The 13,582-nt window shown below is 36.6% G+C and overlaps 1 protein-coding gene across 4 annotated transcripts in view; it reads right to left on the bottom strand.

Annotated features, from left to right (window-relative positions):
- The window catches only part of LOC123318010 (eye-specific diacylglycerol kinase), a 291,641-nt gene that overhangs the window by 19,293 nt on the left and 258,766 nt on the right, over window positions 1-13,582 (bottom strand). For 3 of the 4 annotated variants that reach the window (XM_044904662.1, XM_044904664.1, XM_044904663.1), the window contains exons 13-14: window positions 13,398-13,448; window positions 13,276-13,339 (exon numbers count right to left, since the gene is read on the bottom strand). The exons of the other annotated variant lie outside the window; for it this stretch is intronic. In XM_044904662.1, coding sequence (XP_044760597.1) covers window positions 13,276-13,339; window positions 13,398-13,448 — 115 coding nt within the window. The remainder of the gene's footprint in view (window positions 1-13,275; window positions 13,340-13,397; window positions 13,449-13,582) is intronic. 4 annotated transcript variants of the gene reach the window in all.

Raw genomic sequence — 13,582 nt, 5'->3', positions numbered from 1 at the left:
ATTTCCTTAACTTATGAAATTTTTTCCTCATGTCATCAGCTAGATCAGAAAAGTTTTTTTTTCTCTTTAATGCTTACCTGATAAAACAATTCTCTCAAAAACATAATAGCCATAATAACAACAAGATGTTTGTATCATCCATGACCTATTACTTTTGATAATCAAAGGTCCTCTTATTGAAACTTGGAAAATTCATGGCCCACTAACAAAAAATCATCATTATGTGATGTTTTATTGTTTTTTAGCATTTCTGAACATCCTACCTATTCATTATCATACATCATTTTGAAGGGAAAAAATAAACGAATTTAATATAGGTTTGTGTCTCGGTTTGTGTCGTATCTTCAAAACTATACCTCGAAAAAAAAAATTAGTACGCCACTGGATTTTACGCAGAATTCTGTATCAGACGTAGGTTTTAGCTCAGTATTATTTCTAATACCTTCGGAGAAAAAGAAGGGGTCCAAAAAGTATAAATTTCCAAAAACGTTCTGTATCTCATAAACGGAAACAGTTATGCAAAACTTGAGTTTCACAAAAGAGTAGGACAGGAACGCAAGGCTCTATTTTAAATAACAAGCGAGAAACCTAGCTGTCTCACCCAAAATGGGATGCACTGTACAGGGTGGGCAAAATTGGGGATACCTGAACTACAACTTTTTAACCCAACGATATAGAGGAAAATGAATGTACCATTCATGTCGTCTTTTTTCGAGAAACTAATGATGCCATCAAATGCATTCCACTATCTTCTTTTGTTTTCGAGTTATAGGCCAAAATTGAAATTTGGGCGATTTCAACTTTCATAATCATCTCCGTTCCTGTTTGAACTAGGATGTTGAAATAAAAACATTATACAGACACTTTTTTGTTAGCAATCCAGTGGCGTACTATGATTGGGGTGTAAGGGGGAAGGATGCGTTTTATAGCCTCTCCTCTCAAATGCCAACCTCACCTACTCGCGGTGCACCCTGTTCTTACGAACGAGGCTCTGGCGACCGAACATGAGCGGTATAACTCTGTTTCCCACAATTACGTAGCCTAAACATCGGCTTGAGCAGGAAATGGCTCTCTGCGTTGCTCAAGTTACGTCTCAGACCTTGTCGTCTCAGGTTACCTGTGCCACAAGATAATCTAGTCGTAGCCGCAACCAAAGTTGCACTGACAGCGTTACCAGTGCAGCTTTTGAACACCTTCTAACGCAGCTCCTACAAAAAGATGGATCAGTCGAACAGGACAAAATTCGTATCCGGAGGTAAAATACCCTTCCATTCGGATCTCCGGGGGAGGGTGCCTGAGCGAGTGAATCATCGAACAAACACCAATGAAAAGCACATAGCTTTTGCAGCATGGAACGTCAGAACCTTGCTAGACAACCGTAAGGCCGACCGACCAGAGAGGCGTACTGCCCTAATCGATAAGGAACTGCAACGAACATCCATTGCAATAGTTGCTTTAAGCGAAACACGCTTTTCGGACGAAGGTAGCTTGGTAGAACAAGCGTATACATTTTTCTGGAAAGGCTTGCCGGAAGGCGAAATCAGACAACATGGCGTAGGCTTTGCCATTAGAAACGACCTGGCCGCCAAACTTACCGAAAATCCAGTTGGTATCTCAGAACGTTTAATGACCCTACGTTTTCCTGCAGCGAATAACACGTTTGTGAACATCATTGCAGTATACGCACCCACTTTGAACTCCTCTGACAACTTAAAGGACACTTTTTACGAAACACTCGTTGCTACATTAAATAAAATCCCAAAACGGGAACGAATAATTCTCCTTGGAGACTTCAACGCTAGAGTGGGCAGAGGTCAAGACTCAGAACTATGGCCGGGAATAATAGGGAAACACGGCACAGACAGCATCAATTCGAATGGAGAACGTCTGCTGGCTCTTTGTGCAGAACACAATCTGTGTATAACGAACACCTATTTTATTACGAGACCCAATTCAAGGGGGACCTGGCGCCACCCGCGCTCAGGGCATTGGCATACCCTCGACTATGTGATCGTGAGAAGGAAAGATCTGAAAGAGGTGTTGGTCACTAAACCCAGAGCAGATCTGGAGTGCTGGACTGATCATAGGCTGGTAATCTCGAAAATGAAAATCTCAATGCGCCCAAAATATCAACGCAAGCCGAAGTATCTAAGAGAGCGCCTTCAAATATCCAAACTACAAAACCCTTCTACAAAGGACAGATTCACAGCTGCCGTCAAAAGTAGCCTAACACCACCGGATTATAACGACGACATTGAGACTCATTGGCTCCGTTTCAAGTCATCCCTTACAAATACAGCGAAGGAAATACTGGGCACGGAACGCTCCCGAAAATCCCCAGACTGGTTTGCCGACAGCGAAACTCATATCGCACCCCTTTTGGATGCAAAACACAAAGCGATGAAAACCGCAATTAACAAGCCTGGCGATGTTGCAGCCCAAATAGGTTTCATAAACATAAAACGCGAGGTCCGTCAAGAAATAAGAAAAATCAAGGACAGCTGGTGGAAAAAAAAAGCTAGAGAAACACAAGCTTACGCCGATAACCATGACTACAGGCGTTTTTTCGAAGCTATTAAAACTGTTTACGGTCCAAGCAGAAAAGCTAGCTTTCCTATAAGAGATGCTCATGGAGCTATTCTAACTGATGATAGAAAAATTCTCGAAAGATGGAAGGAGCATTACTCACAGGTCTTGAATCAAAATAACGACTCGGATTTATCCATTTTAGAACTGCTTCCCGCGTATAGTCCGATGACATCGCTTGATGACGAAATTTCAATGTCGGAAATCATAAGCGCGATTAAAAATATGAAAAATGATAAGTCCCCTGGTCTAGACGGCATTCCGGCGGAGATATTCAAAGCCTTGGATGAGGACATTGTCAATAGTCTCCTAATACTATTCCGCAAGATCTGGGAACAGGGAGATGTGCCACAAGACTTCAGAGACGCTTTAGTTATCAACCTCTATAAGAACAAAGGCGATACGTCGAATTGCAACAATTACAGGGGCATATCGTTGCTTAATGTGGCCGGTAAAATTCTCTCGAAGATTATGGCTAATCGTCTGATTCCACTCTTAGAGAGGCTTTTACCTGAATCCCAGTGCGGCTTTCGACCAAATCGAGGTACGGTGGACCTAATTTTTACACTTCGACAGCTACAAGAAAAGGTCCGTGAACAACAATCAAGGATTTATACAGCCTTCATCGATTTAAGCAAGGCATTCGACTCGGTGAATCGGAGAGCGCTCTGGAAAATCATGGCACGTCTAGGAGTACCCGAAAAATTCCTAGCAGTGTGTAAAAGCCTTCATACCAACAACACCGCTAGAATACAGCATAATGACTCTACAACCGACCATTTCTCAACCAACTCTGGAATAAAACAAGGCTGCGTATTAGCGCCTTTACTGTTCAATATTTTCGCCATGGCTGTATCGATAATTGCTGACATGAGCATGGCCGTAAGAGGTGTTGGGATAAGATTCAGATTTGATGGAGGCCTGTTTAACCTGAAGCGCCTCAGAGCAAAAACCCGTACCAAGTTTATCACGGAACTTCAATATGCAGACGACTGTTCACTCATCGCTAGCAGCTCAGAGGATCTACAGATAATGATGGACACCTATAAACATATATACGAAGCTTTAGGCCTTAGACTCAATATTGACAAGACCAAAATCCTGGTAAGTCCGCCAGAAAGCCTTCAAACAGATATCAGCCTGGACAATGAAACTCTAGAACAGGTTGAGCAGTTCAAATACTTGGGAAGCTTCATAAATACTAGGGCTAACCTTGACACGGAAATACACAACCGTATCAATTCGGCATCACGGGCATTCTGGAAGCTGAAGGACAGAGTGTTCCAAAATCACGACCTCAATCTGAAGACCAAGACAGCTGTTTACAGAGCAGTGGTCCTCCCAACGCTTCTTTACGGAAGCGAAAGCTGGACTCCCTACAGGCGACATATTAAACAGCTTGAACAGACGCAGCAACGTCATCTAAGACAGATAATGCACATCAGATGGTTCCACAAAGTTTCGAATGCAGAAGTCTTGCAGCGCGCGAGTTGTACAACAATTGAGACTCAAGTAACGAGGGCCCGACTCAGATGGAGCGGCCACATTCTGAGGATGCAAGACACAAGACTCCCCAAAATAGCTCTATACGGCGAACTCACTGAGGGAGCCCGGAAAACAGGAGGCCAGTATAAGCGGTTTAAGGATACACTACATCAATCCCTAAAATCAGTTAATGCTAATCATAACTGGGAACAACTAGCGTTAGACAGGTCACAGTGGAGGTCTTTGGTCCACAGTTATAGTGGAGAATCGAGAAGGATACAGCGGCGGCCAGATCTGGTTGGAGACTATCCATGCCCTGAGTGTGGAAGGATCTGCAGGTCACGGTTGGGTCTCTTTAGTCACAGGAGGGCACACAGTCGCAACTAGCACTAAGAAGTTACAAGTCTGTTCGAATTTTTTTTTTTTTTTTTTTTTTTTTTTTTTTTTTTTTTTTTTTTTTTTCTTCTTCTTTTTGTAGATTCATTCCCGGTAACGGGATACAGCAATGAATGAATGAATGAATGACTATGATTTTTTCCAACAGATATATTTGCTGAGCTATAACATAAAGTTGTGTTTTTTCTTATGGAAACATTTGGTCATTTGAAATGACTTAGAAAGAATCGCCATTTTTTTTTTCCGTTTCAGAAATATATCATACATCGCCCTCAGATTCGTTCAGATATTATGAAAAATACAGTTTGTATCTATGTTAAATTTAAAATGAAGTGTATTATGTAAGCTAAATTATAGATTTATTTTTCAAAAATTTACGAATCTTTTATTTATAATAAGTGCTCAAATTGGCGACCAGTGTTTTCTGCACACATTCGGCATCTTTTCCTTACACTTTTGAAGGAATTCTGAATATACAGACTTCGTATGCTTTTAAGACAGTTTTCCACAACTTCCTTCAACTGATTTTTTTTGAGAAAGTGTTCTTATAAATTAAGTCTTTTGAATATCCCCAAAAAAAGAAATCTAATGGTGATAGATCAGGTGATCGAGCCGGCCATTTGATAGGTCCATTTGTGCCAATCCAATTATTTCCAAAATTCCTGTCCAAAAAACTTTTGATATTCCTTTAATTATGAGGAGGTGCACCATCCTGTTGAAAATAAACCTTTTCTAATTCTTGTAGAGGAAGATTATCGATGAATGGTTCTATATGCTGACGCAATAGATTTTCATATATTTCCCCATTCAAATTATCTTCATATATGTGATAAGCTAAAACACCATCTTCATTCAACGCTACCCATATACTAAAACCAAATCGCCCTTGTTGAATTCCGTTATCCATAATTTGGCGAGGATTTTCGTCAGACCAATAATGGTGATTATATCGGTTCATTATTCCATTACTGCCAATATATGCCTCATCAGTCCAAATAATTGATCTATAGAAATTTTCATTTTCAGAACATTTATTCATGTACCACTGGCAAAATTGAGTTCTTTTATTATAATCAGAATCTTGCAGTCTATGAACTTTACGATACTTGTATGGTTTGAATTAGTCCCGTTTCAGAATATGCAAGGCAGTTCTGCGAGGGATTCCAATTTCCTCTTCTAATTGGCGAGATAATATATTTGGTTTTATAGTCACAGCCCCAATAATTTCTTCTGAATCATCTTGGCTGTTTTTTTTTAATATTTATTCGAACGTGGCTTTTTGAAACAACCAAACACAGCTAACGTATCTGCTTACGGTTTGAAATACCTAACAATAGAGAGATATGGAAGCATCCTTAACGTCATCACAGCCCTCTTAACACATAGCCGTGATGAGGGGAAGTTTGGCAACACAGGGAAAGGCCTAAAATTTTTAGTTCTCGTATCGTGCTTGCCGGCGTCGTGTTGTTTGTAGGTTATGTGTAGTTTTTGGTTTTTTGTTTTTAGTGCTTGAAAGTGCTGTGAATTGTGTGCTGAAGGAGAAAAAAAGGCTATGAGTGAAGTGAATTGTATGCTGAGTAAAAAATTCTATGAGTGAAGTGAATTGTTTGATAAAAAGATTGAAAAGAAATGAAGTGAACTGTCGTTTGGTAAAGTACCTAACGTTTTTGAACTCGATTTTGCTTGTAGGATCTATTTCGTATCATACCTAATAAATGTTGTAAATCTAGCAGCAAGGCTATAATAAATCTTCAGAAAATGATTATGTTAGTATATTTTCCTTCTCCAAAAATTCCAAAATAAATAAATACATACATACAGTGCAGTTTGCGAAAATCATTTTGATACTAACGTACTAACGATATTGTGAATTGTGAAATTTTATCAAATTTAATATTATAAGCTGATAGCATTTCGAGACAGTCACCACTGAAGCATTTATCTATGCCAAAGAAATGTCCACAATTGAAAGAATGTGGAGTTTTTGAAAAAGTCATCAAATGTATCCAAATTTTTCTTGCTACATATCAAAAACAGACTTGGTAGAATTAAAAGTCGTAGTATTGAATTAGAATTTAATATTGGTGATTTTTCACGGACTTGCAGTTGTGAAAGTGATTTGAAAAAGTGTTTTGTATCCACGTCGCTCAACTTTTGTTTACATATTCAATTGAATAATCATGTGAAAAATATAAACTATCAAATCCTTTCCAACTCTCTAGAAAAAAGAAAGCAACAGTTCTCGATCGGGATAATTTATTGAGATTACCTAAAAAATAGAGAATTGGATAAAATGGGAATACGATAGTTCTTCAAGATTCACCTCTGTCGATTGTGATTATTTATGTAGGAATTTGAATTTCATATTTATATTTTGAGTCAAATATTGGTATGGACAATTCTATTTCAGTTTTGTTTTTTTTTGTGAGAAAATTTATTCAACGTACAGTTCTTCTCAGTTTTTGCTCAAACCTCCTTAACTGTTAACTCATTTATAATATTTGGACTCATGAGTTCATTTACACAATTTTGTGGGAAGAGATGACACCACACCTTTTTGTTGGTTCTTGATGAACGATAAATAGGGTTTAAAATATGGAATATTGCCACAATAATTGTATTTTTCATTCATTCTTGGTGCTATTATAAAGATCAAATTATTTTCATTAACTGGTTCTCGAATCATAATATGATCAGTCAATCCAATTCTTTGACCAAGTATGGCTTAGGATAGTGTCTTATAGATATTTTATTAAATTTGAGACATCCCATGTCGATTTTTAGAGTACTAATTGAAATGTATTCGAAAATCGCGCTCCTATAGCGCACTAACTGCGGCCTTCCGCACCAAGCTATTTGCGGTGTTGCGACATAGTGTTCATGGCTCTGTGTTTAAGAGGGCTGTGACGTCATGCGGTAATAACGTCAAGCGCTAATAACGTTACGACGCATGCGTATTTCCATTTTCAGAATAGCGGGCGGTATTAACGTTACCGCATGCCGTAAATAGAGAGTTGAAGTGCGCACAGAACGTTAGCTTGAACGTAAACGTTAACGTGACAAATAACGTCAAATATAACGTTTACGTGTTGTAATGAAATTTCAGTTGAAGTGCTGCCATCATCATCCATCGGACGTTAAACATAACCTATCAATTTGATTTTGCTTTCGTTTCGCGTGAACTCTCTTTTATCTAATATTGAGCTTCGAAAGCTGGAATAACATTTGGAATTTTGATGTTCTAATGATTCATATGCCTAATAAAGAGAATTTTCAGCTTGGAAGTATTTTATTATCAATGAAATATTCATGTGAGATGACATGAGAATTGCAGTGTAGTTTCAGCCATTTCCTTATGTACTGAATGTAATCTGATAACACAGTAATTTAACTTAATCCTTTTGATAACTTTCAAATCACTGCTGATTTCCTATAATTTTCATTCATTATGAGAAAATACACAGGAAATGTAAACAATGACAGTTTGAGGTTATCGAGAATTGCATTTAACAATCAAAATTCGGCCATTCGCAAGTCATCGGTGCTACTCGTTTAACGTTCGGTTAACGTACGTCGATGTTTAAGGTATACGTGGGAGACCGCTAGTTTACGTAGGCCGTAAAGCTGACGCTAACGTTAACGTTAAAAACGGACGAATGAGCATGCGTAGATGTCAATTATAACGTTAACGTTTACGTTCATGGCTGCACTTCAACTCTCTATTTACGGGTGGATAACGTTCAACGTTATCGTAATTTACGTTGTTTTCTTGCCTTGCGCATTACTATTTTTCCGTTTGTATTGACAGAAATAGGTTATGTTTTGAAACAGGGGCCTCTTAATCGACATTGAGACGAATTTTTTTTAAGAGAAAAGTAGCAGAAGAGACGAAATGAGTTCCTCAAGAATAATCTAATAACCAAAGTTAAAAGTGTATATCTTCAATTAATGGGTCACATGAAAGGAAGAGTCGAATGAAAATAGAAATTTCCATCCTAGTGTTTAATTCTGAGTACCTATTTCAATCCCATATTGATGATTATGAACTATGTATTATAACTTGTTTTCAATAGGAAATAAAAGGGTTCAATTCGAGCTTTTTTTTATTAAGACTAATAAAAGTAGAAACATCTAGATTGGACATTGGCTTATGGCTTGATAATAGTAAAGCAGTACATGTGTACTGCTTTACTAAAGTGTATGTACACGTTATCTCTACATATCCTCCAAGTGATATTCCAATTTTTTCTTGGTAACTATAGTGGCCACTTATAGGTCCATGTCCATAAATTTCAAAATTATGAAAGCATCACTGTGAACAGGTATTTTTCAATACAGTTTAATCCAACTCCACAAACAAAAATTCCTGTAGATATGCATCCATATAAACGCACATAATCCACAAAAACAGCATAAAATCAACCCAAAAAGCATTAGAAACCTATAACGACAACAAACTTGGACATTTACCGATCATCTGTTGCTTACGCTAATAACGTAAATTCGTATCTTCCATACGACTAAATTCCGAGCCAGATAGCGCAAGACGTTATTCCATTACCGCATAACGTTATTAGCGTACGTCGGCGTTTTACGCTTCTTCCATATCTCTCTAATGGGTTGAGTACGTTCGGGGTAAAGATGGAAATATGCATCACTTGCTGCTCTATCATCCTCATGCGCCAAAATAAAACATTTTAACATATCATATTTCTCGTAATTTTCGAATATTTCCATAATGCCGTCAATAATGTCTTCGAATAATTCTAATAACTGACAGTTGTTCTAAACCGAGATCAAACCATGAAGGATTGAATTGAGTATTCAAAAGCCAAATAATAATTAAACCATGCGAAGAGACACATTATTCTGTGATTCAGCCTACTTAATAATCAATCATTTGAAATTCACATACAAATTATATTTTCCATAATATCTAAACGAATCTGAGGCCGATGTATGATATATTTCTGAACCGGAAAAAAATGGCGATTTTTTCTAGGTCATTTTAAACGACCATAAGAAAAAACACAACTTTATATTATAGCTCAGCAAATATATTATACCTGTGCAAAAAATCATAGTACGCCACTGGATTGCTATCAAAAAAGTGTCTTTATAATGTTTTTATTTCAACATCCTAGCACAAACAGGAACGGAGATAATGATGAAAGTTGAAATCGCCCAAATTTCAATTTTGGCCTATAACTCGAAAACAAAAGGAGATACAGGAATGCATTTGATGGCATCATTAGTTTCTCGAAAAAAGACGCCATGAATGGTTCATTCATTTTCGTCTATCTCGTTGGGTTAAAAGTTGTAGTTCAGGTATCACCAATTTTGCCCACCCTGTACAATCAACCATATTGGTAAGATTCTGAAGACATGAAAAAATTTGTGGATGTTTTATTCTTGGTAATGGTATGTTCGTTCTTTACTTACATGGGCTATTTCCCATCCGAGTGTTTGTAACTACCCATACCATACACAAACTTACCCTTTGCTTTTTTCTGCCAATGATATTTTTTGGCTAGTCCGTTTAGTGGAACTTGGCGATATGATAAGGAAAAGAAACTCTCGACTTAACTATTTCATCCAATTCAAATTGGTGATCCAAATTATGTATATTCAAATGATTAAATGGTGGTATCAGGATCAAGAACAGGAAAATGATACTATGTCAGTTCGCCGACGTTTCGGAAATATATTTTTCCATCTTCAGGGCTATACTAAACAATTGTATCCTCCCATTATCCTCTATATAAATAAAATAGTTTCCAAATCTCATATATTTTGTATGGAAAGAAATTATCAGACCGCAGTGAAATATAGACAAAGTAATAATTTCGAGAGACATACGTCGACACACGGAGGTGGAACTAATATTATATATTTCCGAAACGTAGGCGAACTGACATAGTATCATTTTCCTGTTCTTGATCCTGATACCACCATTTAACTATTTCAGATGGAAAGAAATATCGGGTGAAAAGTCTCCTCTTTGGTCTCAGTTAGAAATCTTTATAGAGTACTGCCAAGCTTTCGGCCATTTGCATGGCCATCCTCAGGGCACTATAAATCAGGGGTATGTACGATACTTCAATAAATTGAAACAATAAAATCTTACATTCAAATTGAACACAACTTTTTCAAGAAAGTTGGAACAGCAGCCAAGGAAAATACATTGGTTCATCCAAAACCTCGTATCAGTGAACATTCCAAAATTTAAACCACGAAACGAAATATAAAAAATCTTTCAAAGAAAGACAGAACCCAGAATATCCACGGAAACATGAAAACGCAAACAAACACAGATCTATCAGTCAAAAAATGTTGACAGCCAATAAAGCAGTAGAGAACAATCATATGTCAACCGATCGAAACGTCACCATCATCAGTTCAACACTCGTTCACATCAACAACAGAGTGTATACCAGGGTCGTACGTTTCTCTATTAGACCCCATTATTAAATCTACGATATGACAATAGATGGGATTAATTTCCTATGATTCTGTGGCAAGATTCAAAGGATGGGCCAAATATTTTATTTCAAGTGATTCAAGGAACATACGTTTATATCTATTGCTACTGCTCCTTAAAATCTCAACGTCATCAAAATTCATCCGATGACCAGTCTCAACGGTATGGGTAGACAAACCGGTAGATGGTTTCAGACTTTGACAGTCCTTCTGATGTTCCTTCAATCTAGTTTTCAAATTTCTACCACCCTGACCAACATATGACCCCTCACAGACCCCACAATTAATTTTATAAACTATATTATTTTTATTAAGTTTACTAGTTATGTCCTTAGTTTTGGAAAATAATAAAGATCTCAAAGTGTGTGGTATCCTCTTTACTATCCTAATATTATCAACATTAGATGACAAGTCCTTAGCAAAAAGGAACTGTGGGAACCTCTTTACTGCCAATTCACAATGAGGTTAATGGTAATGGTAATATTAAGAGTGAGCTACGATGTTAACGCTTAAATAATAATAAATTCGAGAAATATTTATCATTATCATTAACATCACGTTTGACATCAACATTGATGTGAGCTGTATTATAGTAGCTCTATTATTTATTATTATTTAAGCGTTTACATTGTAGCTCACCGTTAACATTACCCTAACCATTAACATCATTGTGAATTGGCAGTTAGTCCTACTTCTAAGTTCACGTCTCACCTCTGATCTACTGGGAGTGTTTAATAATAATTTAATAATCAGTCTAGGAGGGTACGGGTTATCCAACAACAAAGCCCTCAACTTGACTAGATTGGGGTGTATTGAATCAGGATTGACAATTCTCTCAACACGATCTCTTAGTCCTAACACTAGGTTTATATTGTGTTTATATTCATGATTAGATCTATAGTTTAAATATCGACCTGAAAGATTTTTCGTGGTTTAAATTTTGGAATGTTCACTGATACGAGGTTTTGGATTAACAAATGTATTTTCCTTGGTTGCTGTTCCAACTTTCTTGAAAAAGTTGTGTTCAATTTGAATGTAAGATTTTATTGTTTCAATTTATTGAAGTATCGTACAAACCTCTGATTTATAGTGCCCTGAGGATGGCCATGCAAATGGCCGAAAGCTTTGCATTACTCAATAAAGAACTCTAACTGAGACCAAAGAGGAGACTTTTCACCCGATATTTCTTCCTATTTGGCGATATAATGTACTAAGCCTACCTGTTCTATGTTTGAAGTTATCATAAGAAACTTATGAGCACCATATAATTCATCTACAATAGCTCAAAGACTGGGATGAACGGAAAGAGAATCAGTTAGATATTTTAAAATATTGTTTTTCTTCGAATCATTACTATTGTTGAGAGATGTTATTTATTTGTGGAATTAGTTATATTGGGTATTCGAGTTATGAGGGTACGTATTTGGTGACAATATTCCATCAGAAGTTATCGAATTGTTTCAACTCAGATTGATATAGTTGAATTGAATAATAAATCTTTCATTGTTAAATTTTTGTTGTGAATAAATATTTTTCAATATTACGTAAGAGTATTTTCTTTCCCCTATTGCCTGAAGGAAAGTTTTTATAGTACCTACCTCAAGCAGGGAGTTCTGAATAAATAGATGAAATTTAAGTTGACTGTTTCTTCTCTTTCGTAAAGCAATTACCAAATTTTGAGCCAAGTTATTCAGTTCAGTACCCTATACTGCCAATTTTCATTCTTGATGAATACATAATTAATTTTTTAAATATTCCATGTATCAATTATTTATATCACGTCATATTTGCATTCAACTTCAGTATTATATTTTCCATTTTTTAACTTTCCTGTCATGAGCTCAAGATCTTTCAATAAATGTTCGAACGAGTGTCTACTGTAATTAAAATTTGATAAAAGTTAAACAAAATAATCAGAGCAGTACGCTACTTTAAGAAGCGTTGCCAAAGAATCAATTTATTCTTGTGTTTTCTTGAAACACAGACAATGCAATGTTGGCTTCATATCTAACATTGTCATTGTTACACGATAACTCGCAAAAATATGAATATAATCTCCGACTGTTCTCGAGGTTGTCGGATTATTTCCATATGAATTGTTTGGTTCTATTTTTGTGCAAGAAATGAGCTCTATTTCTATAGGAGTGGTAAGACTTTCATTGTCCTCTACACAGTCTGGTTGGAATTCAACCAAACTTTTTTAACTTTTATGGCGAACTCTACTCAATCGTGATTTCAATGTAATTTTGGCATTCAGCATTCATTTTATTAAGTCTAAAACTGAAATTGGTCAGGTTAAAAGGATCATGAAAAATTACAAACTCTTACCACTTTTGGGTCTTTTGTTCCGAATGCATCCATTATAGTTTCACGCAGTTGGATTTGATGATTCCTGGAATCATTATTCAATCAAAATAACAAGTTCATTTCGCAATACCTCTCAAACCCACCCATAGTTCCTAAGAGCATCGTCGGTCATATCGAATAATCTCTCTGAAAGTCTAGAACATAACAATCAATGAATACATGTATAATAATAGGTTGAGAACAAGAAGTTGTGAACTTCTAGACTTGATTTGAAATTTTTCGGGTTGCGAGATTTGGGTTAAATAAATTTTTTTAACTATTTGTTGTC

The sequence above is a fragment of the Coccinella septempunctata genome, chromosome 7 (assembly GCF_907165205.1).
Source record: "Coccinella septempunctata chromosome 7, icCocSept1.1, whole genome shotgun sequence".
NCBI classification, from domain to species: domain Eukaryota; kingdom Metazoa; phylum Arthropoda; class Insecta; order Coleoptera; family Coccinellidae; genus Coccinella; species Coccinella septempunctata.
Note: the sequence above shows the minus strand (reverse complement) of the source record. Positions and strands in the feature narration are given on the sequence as shown.